Source organism: Coregonus clupeaformis, chromosome 36 (genome assembly GCF_020615455.1).
Source record: "Coregonus clupeaformis isolate EN_2021a chromosome 36, ASM2061545v1, whole genome shotgun sequence".
Classification (NCBI taxonomy): Eukaryota; Metazoa; Chordata; class Actinopteri; order Salmoniformes; family Salmonidae; genus Coregonus; species Coregonus clupeaformis.
Window position 1 is genome coordinate 24393832 of NC_059227.1, and position 20842 is coordinate 24414673.

A 20842-nucleotide genomic window follows, 5' to 3' on the forward strand; every position below is an offset into this window, starting at 1 on the left:
ATAAAACAGTGCATTATTTTACAACGTTTCAAATGTGTTGTTTGCATGCTATGGAAGAAAAATAACCATCAGACAACCAAGAGTCAACCATGACAATCCACCTTACAGCATTAAAAAAATCAAATAATTTATTTCTGTGTTCTTTTTCCACATTAAATAAAAGATATCGTCGGACACTTTCAGAAAAAAAAAAAAGAGGCGACAGGGGAAGAGGGGCGGGGGAACAGAACTCTGAAATGCAACAAAAAACCTTCTCTCTTCCCTTAGCACACCTTACAGATCGGAGGGGTCCAGGGCTGGTCACCCCAAAAAACAAATATAGCCCCCCTTTAGCTGGTCCTGGGGGGGGGGGGCACAGTGTGTGGGGTGCCTAGAATAGATGCCCACTGAGCTAAGGTCAGTTTGCATCCCCCGTCCCTAATGGTGAAGGTTATGATTTGGACAGGGTAAGCTGATCCTAGATCGGTGTGCCTAAAGGGAAATTCTAGTAAGAGGAGCAGCTCAACTCCAGTCCTACGTGGCCTATCTTATCAACAGGCCGGTTGCTGTGGATATAAACAGTGGAACATCCAATAAAAAGCTTGACAACTCTCTCTCTTGTCCAATGAGATGGGAGAGGAGTGGGTGGGCTCTGGGGTAATGGTAGCTAGGCAACCAGTGGGACGGTGGCCCTCCAGGACCAGTTAAGGGGCCTTGTCAAATCCTTAGACCCTAAACTGGTTTGACAACTTCATTTCTCTGGAGTGAAAACCCTTAATTGATTTAATATGAAGCCATAAGGGATGGGACGGTATCAGCTAGTCTGGATGCCAGTCTGTTTCTGCTTTAGACCACTCCTTTGTCGAAACAGATCAGAGCATTAGATATTCATTAAATAGATATCAAGGACTCTAGAAATTACCACAGACTCTGGCCACAAACAGACTGCTGAGGAAGCCCTTCAACTGGAGTTCATTCAATGAGATGCAACATTCAGAACGTTGCAGCTAGAGATGTAATGAATAGAGCCGACACGATTCCCAATTCTACAAGACCGAGAATCAGATTGGTTCTAGACAATACATTTATATATGTGCGTTCTGTTAAAAGGGCACCCTCCTGAACAGACCTCTGGTGTTGATGGTCAAAGTGGAGCTGTCTGGTCTATCATGGCAGGCTATAATGCCCATTTTTCCTACTGGCAGTGACAGGGGTTAACACTTAAAAACTAGGGGAGAAATAAAATACCCGTTCTATGAGAATGAGGAGCGAGGGTCGGACCAAATTAAAAAGACCCATTTCATTTGAAAACGGGACAGGAGCGAGCCTCACACCTCTAGAATAAAACAGGATCTGAATGATGTCAGAAAGAGTCAAGATTCTACACAGGGAGCCAAACAGAAGTCTGCCCAGTGAATGGAACAGAGCGCCATGGGAACAGTTCAGAGCAGTATAGCTCTGGAACAATTAACCTAGCTCCCATCTGTGCTTCTGGATCTCTAATGACATCATCACTGTCCAATATACACCTCTGGATCAGTTACAATAAACGAGTAGAGAAAATAAACAGAAAACCCAGTCAATCAATCCCCCAAAAAACACAATTCACTAAAAGATGCCCTCAAATGTCAAATCAATAGAGAACCAACACTCATATACAAATCTGCAATTTAAATTTTTTAAAAGTAATCTAATCCTTATTTTCAAACACACACAGGCTGCTGTGTGGGCGGTTAGTCTGTCGGTTCACATCCTTTTCTTACTTCCCATTCTGCAATCGTAGCCAGTTGAATAGCAGACCTGCCTATTTTAACAAAGACCTTGGGTAAGAGTTCCTAACTGTTTGCATGTTTTTAGAACAGATGTAAAATAGCAGGTGCTATAACAACTTAACAGATGCAAACACTGAGTAAACCTGGCCCAAAACGACTTGTGTATGTCAATGTATACCATATAACGCATTATGGGTAGATACTAGATAGCTGCTCCTTCTTGGCCCTTGTGACACCATCCCAGCTCAGCAGTACAGTAGTGTCTCTGCTAGGACATGATTCAGTTCTTCAGTTACTACTACTGCTCAGTACTAGCTCCCGGTGTCCGTGGCTTCACCATACTGTAGGGCTATCTAGAGGGATTACATGAGAATGGGGAATGTGGGAGTCTGAACAGAACCGATTCCAGACCAATCTGTTAAAACACACGTACCTCTTCACACTTACATGCTCACTGCAGCAATAGCCAAACGAAGTGCATCTGACCTTTGTTCATTTACTTTTTTTAAAGCAGCCACAAATGCATATTTTCTTCGCCATTATTCGTGTGGATAGGAAATGCCTGGTGTGTTAGTCTTTCCCAGGAGGACAGTGGAGATCTAAAATGTTACTGGGGTGTGATCTGCATCAGAGTAGGGTCCCTGGGAAGTGCACACAAGGCTCGGACACTGAGGGAAGTGAGCGAGTGTATAGTAAGCGATCTAAATAAACTCTGAGAGAAAATTGGAAATAGGAAAACTGCTAACAATACTTCTGCCCTCTTTTACTACAGGTGAACCAAAGATGAGCATACTCAAACACACAGTGAAACCAACAGGAATCGAGCATATTTAATATTACTATTCCAGCCTGACACTTTGCCATGCTGAAACAGGACTCTAGTGCTCTGGATGGGGTTCATTCAGACAGACAACTGTGATGACGATTGATTGAAAGACAGAGTGGTACTTGGAACAAGAGTCTACCAGTTAGGAGGAATCTGAATGAACAAACTGCAGTATGGGAATAGTTTCCCTGCCCACACCTAAACTACTCCTTTGTCAATAATAATTTTGAATTAAACTGAATTCTCTCTTTCTAGTTATTTTTTTAAAGCAGTGTTCCAGTGGCTGGAAGTGCATTTGGGGGAAATTTGCTTTGATCTGCAAAAAGGCCCAATCTCAATTTGGCCCCTCGCCCCTACCCCCCTAAGCACTTTATTTAGGTCTAAAATGATTGGATAGGAATTACTCAAATGGTTATAGCTCCACCTTGCCCTCTGATAGGCCAGGAAGAATGTGCACCATATTGCTTACACCTATCAGATCTACAAGTGCCTAGGAGTTAGGACTATGGGTCTGTTTGGAACTGGGCAATGTTCAGTGTTAATCAACACCCACTCATCCCACCACCTGTGTTAAAATAAATGCATGCATGTCTTTACAGGCTCCAGCTCTTCGTCTGGGGGTGAAAACTGAACAGCAAGCAACCGGCGTGTTCATCTTACAATGTAGGGGCAACAAAAACACAGAAAGGGGGAAAAACACACACCAACACGCATTACTCATGATTCCCACCAAGCACTACACAATTTCACATACACTCACACCCAGTCACACCAACCACATCCCTTACACATGCATACAAGAAATAGCCTAAACACTCACTTTTCCAAAACCACTAGGCAAAACAAACACACACACTCACACTATAGCTTTTCCAACCCCCTGTTGACTCATAAGATTAAAAAAGAAACGCAAAAAGAAACTCCACAAATATTTCTTTCTAGTCTGCCCCCCCTCCCACCACCACCACCACCACCACCACTTCCTTATTTTCACCCTCCGTTTATTCTTTTTTCTCAGTTCTTCCTCTTCTTCTTTCCTTCGTACTGCTGGATGACTCAACGTGATGCATTGCGGTTTGTGGGTTCTCCGTTGGGGGGGTCAAAGTTCAGAGGCTATATGTCATGAGACCACATCATCACACACCCCTCCCCCCTCTCACAGGGTCCTACAGCTAACAAGGCAGGGGCCTCTTCATAAAAACATTTGGTGGGATTTCTGTCTGTCCTTTCAGTTAGTTCAGCCTTGACCAAAGAGCCATTATCCAAGATGTCAAGGATCGAAAAGGGAGGGCTGTATGTCTGTATGAGTAGTGTGCGTGTGTCTATGTGTATGCATATGTATGGGAATATACGTTGGTGTGCATAAGGGTGTATGTGTGTGACTGAGGCTGTGGAGTTGGTTCAGTAAGTGGGCAGCACCTGTCATCCTCCTCTCTCTAGCGGAGCCACAGTTTGAGCCTCAGCGCGTCCACGCCGTTCAGGTAATATCTGAAGAGCCGCTTGTCTCTGACAAAACCCAGGTTCTCATACAGCTTCAAAGCTGATTTGTTAGTGATCTCAGTCTCAAGAACCACCTGAGAGAGAGAGAGAGAGAGAGAGAGAGGGCAAGGGAGAAAGAGAGAGATAAGGGAAGCGAGAGAGAGAGCGAGAGAAAGCGCGAGATAAGGGAAGAGAGAGAGAGAGAGAGAGAGAGAGAGAGAGAGAGAGAGAGAGAGAGAGAGAGAGAGCTTGTCAGAGCTGAAGCAATACAAGTAGTGGTTGGATCATTTTGCTTTGTTTGTTTTTGGTCACAAGAGAAGAGAAACAGCATTAACCATAATAAAATGGGATGAGTCATTCTGTGTGCATTTTATAAGCAAGAGGTGCACAAGTTATTTTTCTATTCTATCAATTTTATTCACTAGAGCTGTTGAGCACCTTTTTTTTGGTCTGCATACACAATATCAGGTTAAATGGGTAATCAGGTATTTCTACATACATTTTTGGACTTAAAAATGAATGCATAGCTATAGTAATTGATTATTGAAGAATATAAATTATAAATGCCTAATAAGCTTTGTTAAACTCCCCCCCCCCCAGCTGTTTACGAAAAAAGTGGCAGGTGGCCGCTTTGTTGTGGTTTGAATCCAAGTTTGTGCCTTTAATCCATCAGTACCAGTGCAGTCAGGGCCACTAGCTGAGTGTAGGAACCAGACGGACAACAGGGCCTTGGGACATCACCATCAGACAGACAGTACCAATCCTCTTACCTCATCACAGTCCCCCTCTACCATGGCATAGATGGCCTTCTTCACTAGGTTAGTACCTGAAAACACACAGACAATCAATTCAGTGGGATTGCACATATAGAAGTTTGCAGAGAGAAAATGGAATTGATATAGCACTTTTAGATCAAATCTTTTTGCGAAAAGGGCTAGGTTAATAAAGTGTGATAGGTCGCCATGAGAAAATGACAAAGAGCGCGCCGGTTCTCACCAATGCTTTTCCTCCGGTGTTTGGAGTCCACAGCCAGCATGGCGATGTAGCCACGACGAAACATCTTCTTGTGCATGTCCAGCTTACACACAATGCCCCCCACACACTCCTGCTCCACCATGGCCTGGAAATGAACCAACATGTTTGTGCTGTGTCTAACCTAAAGTTTTTAAAGCTTTCTTTTGACCCAACAAAACCAAAAGGTAAACAAAACCAATGCTTCTAGCCAATGAGCATCCAGAACACATCTACCCTGATCTCTAGTTTGATTACACTGCACATGGCGCTTCCTCCTTCCTAGAGGTCACTAAATGGCAGTAGACAGAAATCATATTGAATATAAATAATCATGGTTACAATGATGACAATGGCTAAGTCCTCTATGGAGAGGGAGACAGATCAACAGCAAATTTCTGAATTTGTGTACCTAAAATGGTTTCATATTAGCCTAGAGTTCACCTCAAAATACCAAATGAAAACGTCAAGACTAGAAAAGTGAATGACTTGAAAGAGACTTGCAAGTGTTTCACAGTCAGCAAGCGTCTGAGGCTGCAACACTATATAGAAGGAGTCCCAAGGCTGTCCAAGGGGATGTGTGTGTGCGCGCACGTACATGCCACATCATGTTCAACTGTTGCCGTGTGACACACCTCAAGGTTATTAAATATAGTGCACGCCTACACTAGAAGTCACACCCTAACCAACCCTAGGCCTAGCCCACCAGCCCTTTTAGTCCAACCTAAAAACAAACAGTTTCACTGTCAGACAACACAACAGGGAGGAAGAAGGGAGGGTGGAAGGGCTACTCTTCTCATTTAGCCTATATGACACTTGTCTGGATCCACCTAAAGAGAAGCCTACAATTTAACTGGAACTTTAGGAATGTCAAAAGACCAGGATTAGATTACAGACTGACAGGATAATAACACAATAGAAGCCGACACAGTAACAATAGGCCTACATCAAAACTGTGCTAAGGGACACTAGTTGGCCTGTTTATTTTGCTAATTTTCCCCAACCACACCTAAGTCAAGTCATGAAGGTGTTTTAATATAGATCAAGGGAATTCAACTCTTACCCTACGAGGTCCGGAGCCTGCTGGTTTTCTGTTCTACCTGATAATGATTTGCACACACCTGGTGTCCCAGGTCTTAAATCAGTCCCTGATTAGAGGGGAACAATGAAAACATGCAGTGGTCCAGAGATGAGTTTGAGGGCTATAGATAGTGTCATGTCAGCAGCATACCACCCTGCATACCACTGCTGGCTTGCCTCTGAAGCAAAGCAGGGTCGGTCCCTGGAAGGGAGACCAGATGCTGCTGGAAGTGGTGTTGGAGGGCCAGCAGGGGTTACTCTTCCCTCTGGTCTAAGGAGATCCCAATGCCTCAGGGCAGTGAAGGGGACATTGCCCTCGGTAGGGTGCTGTCTTTCAGATGGGACGTTATACAGGTGTCCTGACTCTGTGGTCATAAAAATTCCCATGGCACATATCATGTGGTGAGCGTTCGGGCACAAAAATGGTCGTAGTGCATCACCCAGGTGGTTGCTGCACATTGGTGGTGGATGAGGTGAGTTCCCCCCTTACTATGTAAAGCGGTTTGAGTACCTCAGTTGCTAGAAAAGCGCTATATAAATCCAATCAATTATTATAATGTCATACTCACCAGAAAGCAGAGCTGCGGCCAGTTATGGATGAAGTACCTATAGGTATAAATGGAATAGGGCTCAGACAAGTCCTTGGTGATCAACCTCATGATTCCTGGCATCTGTAACTCGGACTCGTAGCGGACATAATGAATCCCCTGGCTCTCTTCCTCTCCTCGGCCAGGCGAGCAGTTCAGATCCAGTCTCGCTAGTTCTGACACCGGCGGCTGGTATGTGGCGTCGGGTTCACTCTCTACTCCAGCCCGGGGCTCGCCGGGGCCTTCACAGTCTGGAGGCTGCTGCCTCGGTGGACGAGGGGCTTCCTTGGGGTCGCATTCCCCTTTCCTAACGTTACCACCGGGGCGGTCTCCCGTTACAGGGTGGCTTTGGATAGCCTCAGTTCTTGTGATAGTCAGCATACCGTTCATGCTATTGTTGTTCAAGTGAGGGTGGCTGCCTTTCGAACACGGACTGTGGTCCTCATGTTGGCAGCAATGGTCGCTATTGTTTTTGTCGCACGGGTCGTCTCCAAAACTGCTGTTGTCACAGTACTCCGTGGACGGTCTCGGATTTTTGGGTCGGTTTTCCGACGGACTGACCAAGCCGTTCATTTGCTGTTCCTGCAGGGCTTGCGTTTTGAGGTGTAGCGCAGCCGGGTTACCATGCGATAGCATGTTTTTCTGTTTTTTCTTACTTGCCCGTTTGTCCTCGCTGACCTGCTGCTCCTGTCCTGCCCCCGAGGCTACAGAGCCCTCCCGACCGCAGCCGAGCTGCTCCCCTTCCCCAGGTTCGAAACTCCCATCCCCGGGGAAGGGAATAATTTCAGCCGGGGATGCTGGCAATGCGCTGCTAGGCCCAGTCGGCACTGCAGCCATCCCACTTCATCAAGGGGGCGATACACGTTTGAAAAAACGCTAAATAAAGTTTAATCCACAAGTTGAAATGGTTTATAAACGAAGTTCACTTCCCTTATGCGATAATTGTGCAAATCCGAGGGTTTCAGAAAGAATCTCAGCTTTACTTCCGACGCCTTTCGTTGCTTCTCCTCGGTTTCCCCGCTGCCGGAAAGTACTGTCGCAGCAAAAGCCATTGCAGCTGAACCAGGGTGGCGCTTTACGACAGTCATGGGAATCATGATGGTTAGTGATATTTGGGATGCTTGTGACGTTCCTACCCTAAATCCTAACCTTAACCCTAACCTTAACCATTTTAAACGTCAATTTCAATGGGGGTAACGTCAGAGGACAGTGCTGCCTCAGGGAGAAGATGGCGGAAACTAAGGTTTTGTTTGAAACTGCTAGTGAGTCGGGTGAATCTAATAGTACAGAAAGTGAGAATAAGTGGGTTACAGTGGCGAAGAAAAAAGGAAATAAGAGAAGTATAGCTGTGGTGGAAAATAGGAAACCACTAGACTCCTTTTTAGTGGGAGTGAGGGTTTTGGATCAATTCTACTTGGGAAATCTGTTTAACGTCTTGAGTTAAATCTGGAATGTGTTGGAGGAAAGTGTGGAGTCGGTGAGAGTCACAAGAAGTGGTCTTATTTTGCTTTTTGTGTGTCTACGGAGAAGAAGAAGCGTGTTTTAATACTTAAAAATGTTTCCTGTATGGATTTTCGTAGTAGGGCGCCTATCAAAGGGGCTATTTCTTGGGTGGCGCAAGAAATAAAGGCAGAGGATATTACTGAAGACATCTATGGAGTGGTTGGTACACGTCGACTGACCTGTAATGGGGTCTCTCCCCTTCTCATATAAAGTTAGGATTCATGAGAGACCCTGTAAGAGCTTTTGTTCACAAGCCCCTTCAGTGTCATGAATGTAAAAGATTTGGCCATGTGTCAAGTGTGTGCAGAAGGGAAGAGTATCATATGCCAGATGAAGTTAAATGCTGCAACTGTGGAGGTGAACATGCGCCTGAATTCCTGGAGTGCCCTGTTAGGGTGAAGGAGAATGAGGTGGCAAGGGTAAGGAGTGTCCAGCATGTCTCCTATCTGGAGGCGGTGAGAAGACTGGAAGGAACGAGTGGAGGGGAAGAAACAATGGTAGTAGAGCCACCACGACCAGTGAAGGTTTCTCATCAACCGAGGGATAGTGAAATGCTACATGTTAAAAAGGTGGACTTTGTATTATTTATTGCAATGGTCATAAACTGTACAGCACAAGTCTAAGAAAATTGGAATCATTGTGAATGCAGCTCAACGTTTTTGGGGTCTTCGTGATTTCACAGCCGAGGTCGTGCAAGAAATCCTGTCGGTGAATGTTCCACCATCACAGGCCCCTGAGCCTGTGTAGGGATATATTTAGGAGTGGACTGTGATTGAAGAAGTGGGATGTGTTTTGTTAGTTGAAGTGTTTCATTTTGTATGATGTCGTTTTCCCATTTTCCCGCAACGGTTTTTTAGTTTCTTATTCATTACCCCGTCCAGTTGGTGGCGGTAATGCACCGTTAACATTGGATGCCAACCGCCGATAAACCCCATCGACAACGAAGAAGAAGAAGAAGAAGAAGAAGAAGAAGAAGAAGAAGAAGAAGAAGAAGAAGAAGAAGAAGAAGCAGAAGAAGAAGAAGAAGAAGAAGCAGAAGAAGAAGAAGAAGGTAACGTCAGTTGGGACGTCCCGAGGATAGCATGGACCAAATCATAACGTAGAGGAAGAGGCGAAGCGAGAGGATTCCGCCGAATTCAAACCTCTGCAAAGCTATGGAAGTTATTAGGTGGACTGGCCATTCTTCATAAATGACAAAATAACAAATTAAATAGTGACAAGATAAATAACCAATCATTTTGAGGTATTTATTATCAAATGTATTCCCTTTCACACCTTCAAGTCAAGTTCCATGAACGTAAACAGACCTACTTCCAGATCCCATATACTCTCTTGCCAGCAGAGGGTACTACTGTTATGTGCATTGAAATATGGTGCGATTGTTTCGTTTCTCCCAAAGTATTATGCAGTGCTAATGATGAAGTAATGTCAAGTGTGTGTGTGTGTAATGGAGAGAGAGCAATACTCTGCCTCATTGGCCAGGTCTCTCTTGAAAAATACGCATTTTACCTCAATGGGACGTCATGGATTTGATAAAGGTTTAAAAACAAAAAACAACAACAACAACTGATATCTCTGAAAATACGTTAACCCTTATAACAACTGCTTGCAATATTATTTTAATGGAGACATGGACAGACAGTGATTGTATATACACACACTGCCTGACCCCTAACACTGGGGAAGCCCTTGGCAATGCTAGGCAGCAGACGGGGCACAGAGGGGAGGTAGTAAACAGTAGGGGGTGGGGGGCAGCGATGCAGGAGGGTACAGGGCAGGGGGTACACACTCCAGCTGGAGCACAGTGAGGGATGGCAGCGCCCAACTGGGCATCAGAGGGAGGTGGAGCTCTCCCAGCCGAGGGCGATAAGGGGGAAGCTGGGAGGCGAGACTCCACCCAGAGGGGGGTGTGTGTGTGTGTTTGGGGTGGAGTGGGGGTGGGTTGGGTCGGGACTGTTTGGGTGTTTGAGCAGGTGGAAGGGATTAGATGCACTGGAGAGGCTGGATAAGGGTTCACCAGATTATGATGTAAACACACACACACACACACACACACTCTCTCCCCAGAGTTCCACCCCATTCAGTTGAATTCCTGTCAGATGAATTGGACATGGAATTCTCCACATGAAAGCAATTCAACTCCAGAATTGACTGGAAATTTGATTGAGTTGATCCCAACTCTGACACACACACACACATTTCATGCATGCACTAACTGGGTTGTGTACTGCTCTCTTAAAGACAGGTGGCAGTGTTGCCCTATAACTTTGTAACGTCCTAACTGAAGCGCTCTCCAGTTTCCAAATACAGTGGTCATGTATCAGGCTCAGAGTTTCTCTCAGTGTGTGGGGATGGATGGCACTATGATGCCCAGCCAATATCTCCAGATCCCCAGTCACAATGGACAGCCATGATAAACAATGAGCAGCCAGGAGAGTTTGTGGTATCTCAGCACATTTCTCATCATAGTTGAAGAGCTCTCACAACAAGTGATGAAGGTAAACACAGATTGGATTTGACACTCTGGCGCTGATGGATGTGTTTAAAAGTGTTGACATGATGAAGCTGTGATGCGGTTTGACGAATGCCACCCCCCCCCCCTTCTCTTTCTCTCAACCACACTTTATTTTTATTTGCCCCTGTAAATTGATTTCATTACAAGAGGCCATTGCGTTAAAGAGGAATATAAGTGTCTCTGTGGCCCGCGGTCATATTTCCTATCTCACCAACCCTCACATTTCAGGGTGTGTGTGTGCACGTGCATGCGTGCGTGTGTGTGTCGTGCTTGTAGTGTAATGAGTATGAATAAAGTGTGTTTGATTTGGCCAGAAAACAGAAAGAGAGGGAGAGAAAGAACCTACCCTTTGAAAGCTATACGCCTTGGGGCTGAGAACTCTCTGAAGAGCTGGAATCAGACATGCACAATCAGTTCCCCTCTTTAAATCACCTTTCCAGGCCTATCTACTTCAACAGCCTGCTCTTAATTACCTTCTCTATCACTTAGCAGACCGGGACTGGGCTAAAAGAGCAGGGCCACAGATAGTATTACTAAACACCATCTCTATCTATTTCCCTGTGTCACTCCATCACTCCATCTTTCCCACTATGTCGTCCTGTCTCTCTCACTCATTCCGTCTCTTCCTGTCTAGCAAATGCTGCATCATATTCTGACTGTATAGTGTTGAGGTTAGATTGGTGGAGTGAATGCAGTATGTCTCCCCCTTTCAAACAAAACAATCATCTGCTCTAAAGAGGCCAATCGTGTACGGCTGCATGCTGAATGGGCTGGCCAAAATTAGCCTCTCCACACACCGCTCCTTGAGCAACTGTGTTTTCAGAACACAGTAACTAAAAAAACAATGAGTTTCACACAAAGCCTCCAGAGAGAGTCTGCCTCCTCCGCCTAGAGACGCCAGCCACTGCCAAGTGCATTAACTCCTCTCCTCCTCTCTTCTTTACTCACTTCCCCACTCCTACCCTCCTCCTACTTCACCTCGCCTCTCGCAAAGGAAACAAAATGTCTCCTCCCAAACTCTGAACCAATCTCTCTGTCACTCCCTCTCTTCCACTCTCCTTCTCTGACTTTTCCTCCCCTCGCTCTCCGTCTCTGTCCCTCTATCCCTCATTTCAGTCATCCATCATTTCAGTCATCCTTCATTTCAGTCGTCCCTCATTTCAGTCATTTCAGGCCAATCATGTAACAGCCTGCACCTTTCCCCAGAAAACAATACATTACAGCTATCTCTTTCTTTCCCTCTCTCTCTCCTCTCCTTTTCTCTCACTCCTCCCCTCTCTCTCTCTCTCTCTCTTTCTCGCTCTCTCTCTCGCTCTCTCTGTCTCTCTCTCTCTCTCTCTCCCTCCTCCAGTCTGTCTCATTGGCCAGGGCCCGGGGTACGAGGGCCTCAATGTGGACCACTGTTACTGTTTTTCCACTCCTGACTGTCCGTTTGGCTCGCACCCCTCTCTTTCTCTCCCTCTGTCCACTCCCATCCCTCCTTCCTTCTCTCCCTTTGTTTGGCGCCTGGTCCAGGAGAGCCGGGTTTAATTAGTTTCTGTTGGGTTAATTAAGGGGGAAAAGTTAGGGGGTTGGACCGGAACAAAAGCGGGTCAGACTGGCTGGACGGACGCAGGTGCTCGGGAACGGTTGCCAGATTCCAGCGTTCAGATTAAAAATGGCCTCTCAGCGCCTGGAGTGGAGAGAGCTGTCAGACTACCAGAAACTCACTGTCTGGGGAAGGATTTCACCGCACATGTAACGGCAACCGAATGTAGGAATGTTAGAATAGATTTGGGGATTTACTTTTAGACTGCAGTGTATGGAATACATTATTATGATAAAGAGTTCTTTTTAGAAACTTGAAATGTTAAAAAAAACTAGAATGTCTCTACAACTAGCTTTATAAACAACATATAACACAGAGGCATTGGAGCTGGCTAATTCGGAGGCAGGTAGGCTGGAATCAAATGTATCTTTCCTGTGGTGTTGTTTTATGTTTTATTTTCTTCTGATGCTGCATTAGTTAGTGATGAGCCAGTTGTGCTGCCTTTGCCCGGTTGCCAGTCCCCTTCAGCTTTAGCCAACTCTTCTGTCTTTTGCTCTCTTGCCCGACAAGGTGCTGTGTTCTCCTATATCGCCCCCAGTCCTCCAACCGCCCCTTTCATGCCCAAGTGCTGCTGTAGACTGAAGAAGGACAGTGATTCCTCTTCCCATTCTGCAGGAGGTGTGATACACACATCAAATGATTAAAGCGTCAATCTGCGATTGCTACATCATTTCTTTGACTTTTAAATGAATGATATGTGCCAGTTGATTCTTGAATAATATAACTTATAAATGCCTCATGAGCTTAGCTCAACTGTTCTTTACTCCATTGTTTCTAAATGGTTAAAATTCTCATTTTGATATCATGGGGGGGGGGGTCAGTCCTTGCATCCATAGCATTGTCTATGAATTTGAGAGTGGTTACATTTCTTCAGCCCCATCCCTCAGCTTTTTACCAAAACAGAGGTGGGGAGGACATTTAGTTATTGTTTCAACTGCTGATTGGCCCTCATTTAGTTATTGTTTCAACTGCTGATTGGCCCTCTAAGATTAGGACTGCTAACTGTATTTATCAGTGTATTTATTCTAAAAGGACTGCAGGATATCCTCACAACATCCCATTCTCTGAAATACAAAGCAGCCGTTGCAGTCTTCATCTCCTTCCTGGTGTTCAAGGTCATGGATGGCTAACACTAGGAAGGAGATGAAGACGCTGCAAAGGCTGGAAATAGAGAGAGATACAGTGGGACCTTTTGACACATCTTGTGGAGTCAAGCTTTGACTGAGAGGAGGAAGTAGAGGGGTTGGATATCACCGAGTATTGAAGTGGAGAGAAAGGGATTGGCATGATATGGGGGTGACAAAGAGAGGAATGAGAGGAGAGGAGAGGAGAGGAGAGGAGAGGAGAGGAGAGGAGAGGAGAGGAGAGGAGAGGAGAGGAGAGGAGAGGAGAGGAGAGGAGAGGGAGAGGAGAGGAGAGGAGAGGAGAGGAGAGGAGAGGAGAGGAGAGGAGAGGAGAGGGTGATTGGTGTAATATAGAGATAGAAAAAATATAGAGATGGATAAGAGAGAGAAGTAAAGGAGAGAAGATAAAGGGTGATATGGAGATGAAAAAGAGGAGGTTGGAGGAGAGGAGAGGAGTGCAGTGGGCAGCTCTGGCAGCGTAGGGGCCCCTCACGGTGAGACAGTCCCGGGGCTCTTTAGACGGGCGCCAACACAGCAGGGAGGAGAGACAATCACTCAGCACCAGACTCCACGCACGCACAGAGGTGGAGGGATGGATGGAGGGATGATGGGGAGAAAGTATGGAGGGAGAGAAGGAACACAGCAAGATGGGGTGGAAGAGAAAGAGAGTAAGGGAGGTGAGAGGGAAGGGGGGAGTAAATGGGAAAGAAGGGTGAGATTGAAAAAGAAAAGGAAGGGAAGGTATGAGTGAGAGAAAGATGGAATGCTGAAAGACATAGAAAGAGAGGGGCAGAGAGAGAGAGAGGGTGAACTCCCTCTATAGCAGCTAGTCTTTATCAGCACTCCAGATCGTGGCGTATGAACAGTGATCCAAGTCAACCATCTGCTGAGGACAGATAAGCCTGGGAGAGACGACCATTGAGCTGTCACTCAGGGAGGAGGAGAGAGAAAGAAAAAAAGACAGAAAGAGTGGAGAGAGAGAGAGCGAGAAAGAGGGATGGAAAGAGAAAGAGAGGGGAGGGGATAGAAATAGAGAGAAAGGAACACATTTGTGAGAAAATCAGCAAAAGTTAGACAATGAGAGACAGAGGGGGTGAGAAAACAGAGACAGTCATGGAGGACCATTTATAACGAGGAAGCTGGAAGAACCATGGCATGATGATTGTTTTCATTGTCAGAGATCTGAATGTCAGTAAGTCAGATGAAGTCTTCTTTCTCCCTTTGTCTCACCTCTTCATTATCTTATGATCCATACGTTATCCATATGTCATCTATACGTTATCCCAAACTGGTACTCTACTGGTCCCAGTCTGCAGAGCCAACAGAGGAGATGTGTTGATACACTCAGTAAGCATGTCATAATCTGTGTTCCGACCCACTGACCTTAACCCTGATTTATCGCAGTGTAATACCCTCTCTCTACACACAAACACACACATCCAAGCCCCATACACTCTTCTTTGTGACAGGATGGTGGCAGGTTGATCTCAGCCGAGGGGAGTAGAACTAGTGTTAAGATAACCAGGGCTCCCTTGAAAAAAAAGATGAATATCTCAACGGGACTGACCTGTCTAAAAAGAGGATACATAAGATCAGTCATATCTAAGCTGCAGGTAAACAAGACACACTTCGCCTGGGAGATATGGTGTGTGTCCCAAATGGCACCCTATTCCCTATATATACAGGGCTCTGGTCAAAAGTAGTGCAGTATGTAGGGTATAGGGTGCCATTTGGTACGCAGACTGGGGTCTAAGGATAAATAACCCTGGTGTGTTGGCCTTAGAATTAGCTCAGATGATTACCTTAAACCACCTAAATATACACCACTAAACCATTCATATCCTCATCACACCTACCTAATAGGGTGAGCTGTGTGTTTGTGTGAGTGTGTGAGAGGCCTATTTCTGTTAGAGGCCTATTCTTATTGTGTAGGTCTCGCTCTCTCTCTATGTGAGTGTGCATCTAAGCGATTTGGTGGTACCATGGGACTAGGGCTAGGACTGGGACTTGTGCTTGGGTTGATGCTTGGGCTGGAGTATAGGGCTGGGGTGGGGATGGGTTATAGGGCTGGGGCTGGGGCTGGGGGGTTCAGACCTTGGGGGTGGGGGGTTAGGGGGAGGATTATCCAGGGCCAGTTGGATCATTTTACAGCCGGTGAACCCCCCAGTCTCCTGGACAATGAGGATTAAACTTCTCTTGTTCTTCAACTATTCCTCCTGGGTCTCTGGCTGGGAGCTGGGAGAGACAGGAGGGAGGGAGGGAGGGAGGACGGAAGGATGGGAGGATGGGGGAGGGATGGAGCAGGGGGTCCATCACAAAATTAATCCCTTCACAATTTCCTCTGGGTTGCTAAAGTGAGATATGAGTCAGACGTGGCTAATGAAACGCTGCAGTCATCTAAAGAGGAGGACGATAAAAGCAGACATTAAACTAATGGAGCTCGTCATTAGCTGTTCCATTAAAGGGGATCGGGAGTCCGTGTGCTCCTGTGGCGATTGGAGAGGGAGATTAATCGATGAATTACATTCCAATAACACTCCTCCCACACCCACGCACGAGTCCTCTTGTTCTTATCCAACGAACAACCTTTAGGCTCAAGTACTTCCTGATGTGGGCTGTAAGTGTAGGCTACCACTCAGTTTTCGCAGGCCCTCCCAGGTCACTCTCCTCTTTCGTGCCACTTTAGGTGTGACAATAACGGCAAGAAGAGATAAATGCATAGGTGACAAATCAAAAATAGTAATATTGTCACTGATACGTACAGTATGAAGGAATCAGAAAACATCACCTTCTTAGGACAAAAACAGTCCTCACTTTCCCACTTTGACAGTTTCCCTTTCTCACTAGGATTTATAAATGACATGACAGTCTGTTGCATCTCCTTGCAGCCCCCTGTAAACAATAGGTATTATAAGATTAATAGATCCAGGATTATTAATGGATCAGGGATTGGTACTGAGATGAAATATTGAGTGTGGTCATAGCCTGAGGGGTGGTGAATAGGGCTCACTATGTGGCAGGGTGTCAGCCTCAGGAGCAGCTAATGGGCTCAGTATGTTACAGGGTCTTATTGCCTTCTTCTTCTTCTACTCATCGCCTTGTGCTTCAGTTGCGTAAATGCTTCTTTGTCTATCGACTTGAATTTGATTTAAAATTAGGGATAGAAAGAGAGGGGGAGAAAAGAGAAGGACTGTCTCTAGGGATTCCATATCCATCTTGGCTCCTGTCCTGTTTCTCTGTGAGGAGAGGAGGGTGAGAGGCAAGGAGAGGAGGGTGAGACTGAGGACCAGTTCAGGGTTGGAATAGGAGAAGGAGAAAAGGGAGGGGCCTGTCTACAAAAAGGCCTTTTTACTTTTCAGGGGGCGAGTAAAAGAAAAGAGTCTCCTGGCCTCCTGGATGCGGTGTCAACCCGCATCAGTGTCTGGTCTGGCAGCTCTGCTCATACTGCAGGCACCAGCTTACAATGGAGGGCAGCAATGGCCACCACACCTCTCACATCCTATCAATGTCCTCCTGGACAGGAGTAATGGAGGGGTGGTTAGCAGCAGGCTAGGGGTGCTCGAGGTTCAGGGCACATTTTTGAGTGGGCTTGAATTATTGATCAGTGAGCTATAGGAATTATTTGACTTTATTGAAATATTGATATTTCAGCACAGTGCCAGGTAGTGGTAGGCTACTTATGGTATTTTACGAGGTTATGGGTTTACGCAAGTTGCTTTTTAGAAGGTGGTAATAAGGGGGACTAACAGTTGGGGGATATAGAGGAATAATATTGTAGAAAAACACACATAAACCGCTCAACGAACGTGAGCAACAAGCCGTGATCCTCCGAGTCCCTCACTAACAACCGTGAGCAACAAGGCTTGATCCTTAAAGACCCCGCCAGTCCACAAAAAATCCAGACTCTGAATAGACACCCCCTAAATCGCATTGTTGAACAAATCCTGTATTAAAAGGGAAGAGTTAGTCTAAGTTTATTCTTTCTCTTGAAGACTTTAGTTAAGCTAGTGCCTCTGCCACTTTGGAGGCTCCGACTTCATCTATGTCTGAGTAAATCCTTTTCTCGATGCCGATTGGCTGAAGCCAAGGGGGCCATCTTTTTCACACGCTTCCTTATGGAATCCCCCCCCCCTCCCCCCCCCAAGCCAGTGTTTACCCGTCACCAGACAATGGCCGGCTACTGGCAATTAAACAGCATTTTCAGAGGAATCCGTGGCACTGGCCTAATGGCATTACTGTTGGATGATTCAATCCCTGAATAGTCAACAGGATTTTGCCTCTCACCGGGAAAATACTGCTTCATCGAATTACCCGTATTACATAGCTTTACCCAGGCTTATGATTCAAGGTTCACAGATTACTGCTCCTCAAAAGATGGCGGGAGAAGAGAGTGATAGGCCGGAGGAGTGGTGTGTGAGTGTGTGTGTGTATAAGTCTGTGTTTGTGTGTGTGTGTTTGGGGATGTCTACTAGGCCTAGGCCAAGTAAGCAAGCCTGGTTTCTTAGAACCAAAATGTCAGCATTTTAAGACTGTTGAACAATGCATAAACACAGACAGACATTCAATTTTCTTGCCCACTGGTCCATCTCATTCTTATTAGTTCTGGGTTTGGTTTGTTCACTGTTTTGGAGGAAATTCTTAAACAGTTATGAACACGAATGATGTGATGAGGTTTAAACAGCTACCCACTTCACTCCCACTCGTTCTACATACAAACCTTTGCAACACCATGCCAGCTCAACTATACCAAGTTTGCTTTGCAGAGAATTGGACAGCCTCGATAGGACATGCACACGCACACACACTCACACCGCACATACAGACGAGGCAAACCCCACACGGTGACCTCTGACCTTTGGTGGGTCAGGTCGGCCGGGCCGGGCAGCTCGTAGAACCGGGAGAACTGGCCAAGTGTATTATCTCACAACGAAGGACTAATTAGTGTGTTAGCAAGCCTCAAATCACACAGCAACAGACTTGCTGCCTGTCTCTGTCCTCCTCTCTCTCCTCTCACCCAACATTTTAATTACTCTTTTATTCTCCCTCTGTTTCTCTTCGTCCGTTTCACTCTTCCTCTCTCATTGTCGTTCATAACTATCTCGTTCTCTGCCACGGCCCATTTCGCACATAAAAGCTGGATGGTAATTGCCTGCTATGGAAATATTGGGCACGTGATTAACAGTGTGCCTAGACTGTGTTTGGCTGGTCTGGTTTGGGTCTTGCTGACTGTACAGGGTGGTGTGGAGTCAGCAGAGTCAATGGACCAACGAGGAGCAAACAGTCGCTGTGGTTGACACTGTTGCTGTTGTTTCATTCATATCCGAGGCAATATTCAGGGTAGTCATACTGGCAAGTCTATACTGGCAAGTCTGGCATTTCATCAAACTATTTTGCTCAAAATACTTGCCATTAGCAGAAGTGTGTGTGTATTATGTTATTTAGGATGATAGAATACAAATGCATATGCCCCATATACTGTACATTATTTTCGAAATTAAAACAAAAATTGGCAGCCTATTAGTAAAACCTTATTGAACATAGACCATAAAATATTAGACAAAGACTTGGTTTTGTAATGGCTTTCGGTAGTATTTATTGTAGCATGGGTGTTAAATGCTTACTGAATATCTTCTTGTGGCCTCTATCCAAAATTAGCACTTTTTTGTTCTAATTACTGTGAAGAACTAAAAATAAATACGAAAATGTATGCACTCACTACTGTAAGTCGCTCTGCATAAGAAAGTCTGCTAAATGACTACATTGTAAAATGTAAAATGTAAGAATAATAATCTACATGAAATTTCGGGCGAGCAATTGTCAGTTCCGCATTATGACAAAATAGCAGGAAGTCAGGCTATTTATTGAAAGCATTGTGGATAAATGAGGTCATGATTGCCTAATAACATACGTTTATGAAATGGATTTATAGTCGTGTTATCAGTAGTGTAGTAGGGAGACTTTTAACCGACCCTTTTACTTCTCTCCAACCCCCTTTTTTCAATCTGACATTCATTAAAAAGTAATGACAGGACATTATTATCTACTAACTAGGCATTTAACAACAAGGGTCAACATTAATAGACTTCTGGGATCACAATAAAATATGTTAATAGAATGTAAATGAGGCCTGAGTTGGACTGGGAGAATTTCCATCTTTTCTAACTCCATTGCATTTCTCTACATCGCTTGCCGTCTAACCCTTTTCTATTTTCCTATTAAAACAACAAAAGGCCTGCTTGGTCAGTTTTTATTTTTCATCAATTCACAGTTTCTTCTTCTTTCTTTCTGTCAAATCAAATCAAATTGTATTTGTCACATGCGCCGAATACAACAGGTGTAGACCTTACAGTGAAATGCTTACTTACAAGCCCTTAACCAACAATGCAGTTTTAAGTAAAATAAGTGTTAAGAAAGTATTTACTAAAATAAACTGAAGTAAAAATAAAAATATCAAAGCAATATATAGAAAATAACAAATAAATATATAGAACAATAATAAATAAATAATAATAAATAAAATATGGAACAAATAATACAATACAACAAAATTATTTGAAGAATTACACATAATTAAAGGGAGACAATAAAATAACAGTAACAAGGCTATATACAAGGGGTACAAGGCTATATACAGGGGGTTCAAGGCTATATACAAGGGGTTCAAGGCTATATACAAGGGGTACAAGGCTATATACAGGGGGTTCAAGGCTATATTTTTTTACATTACATTTTAGTCATTTAGCAGACGCTCTTATCCAGAGCGACTTACAGTTAGTGAATACATTTTTTTTTTTATACTGGCCCCCCGTGGGAAACGAACCCACAACCCCATGCTCTATCAACTGAGTTACATCCCTGCCGGCCATTCCCTCCCCTACCCTGGGCCAATTGTGCACCGCCCTTGAGTCTCCCGGTCGCGGCCGGCGGCGACAGAGCCTGGATTCGAACCAGGATCTCTAGTGGCACAGTTAGCACTGCGATGCAGTGCCTTAGACCACTGCGCCACTCAGGAGTACATACAGGGGGTACAAGGCTATATACAGGGGGTACAAGGCTATATACAGGGGGTACAAGGCTATATACAGGGGGTTCAAGGCTGTATACAGGGGGTACAAGGCTATATACAGGGGGTACAAGGCTATATACAGGGGGTACAAGGCTATATACAGGGGGTTCAAGGCTATATACAGGGGGTACCGGTACAGAGTCAATGTGCGGGGTTAACCCCTCATTTACTTCCTTTATTTCGCTAGCCCTATATCTTTGCTGTAAACACAGGTTATGTTTGATCGTTTTCAGATTACATTTCACTATAGAGCTATGCTGAATGTTGAGTACTCTCTTGGTAGTTACAGAAAGCTAAACATATTCCCAGTGA

At 45.1% G+C, this 20842-nt stretch overlaps 1 protein-coding gene across 1 annotated transcript; it reads right to left on the reverse strand.

Annotated features, from left to right (window-relative positions):
* Window positions 1–3675: 3675 nt before the first annotated feature.
* Window positions 3676–7762, reverse strand: LOC121552903 (N-alpha-acetyltransferase 30-like). Its single transcript, XM_041865999.2, has 4 exons — window positions 6717–7762; window positions 5053–5176; window positions 4827–4882; window positions 3676–4151 (listed from the first exon to the last, which is right to left on the reverse strand). Exons 1-4 carry the CDS (start codon window positions 7569–7571, stop codon window positions 4014–4016), a joined length of 1173 nt encoding a protein of 390 aa, XP_041721933.1. The 5' UTR covers window positions 7572–7762; the 3' UTR covers window positions 3676–4013.
* Window positions 7763–20842: the final 13080 nt, after the last annotated feature.

Coding starts and splice junctions, on each gene's coding strand:
- LOC121552903 (XM_041865999.2), bottom strand. CDS start 7,571: ATGGCTGCAGTGCCGACTGGGCCTAGCAGCGCATTGCCAGCATCCCCG. Junction 5,177..6,716: donor GGCCGCAGCTCTGCTTTCTG/GTGAGTATGACA, acceptor GTTCATTTCCAG/GCCATGGTGGAGCAGGAGTG. Junction 4,152..4,826: donor TAGAGGGGGACTGTGATGAG/GTAAGAGGATTG, acceptor TCTCTCTCTCAG/GTGGTTCTTGAGACTGAGAT.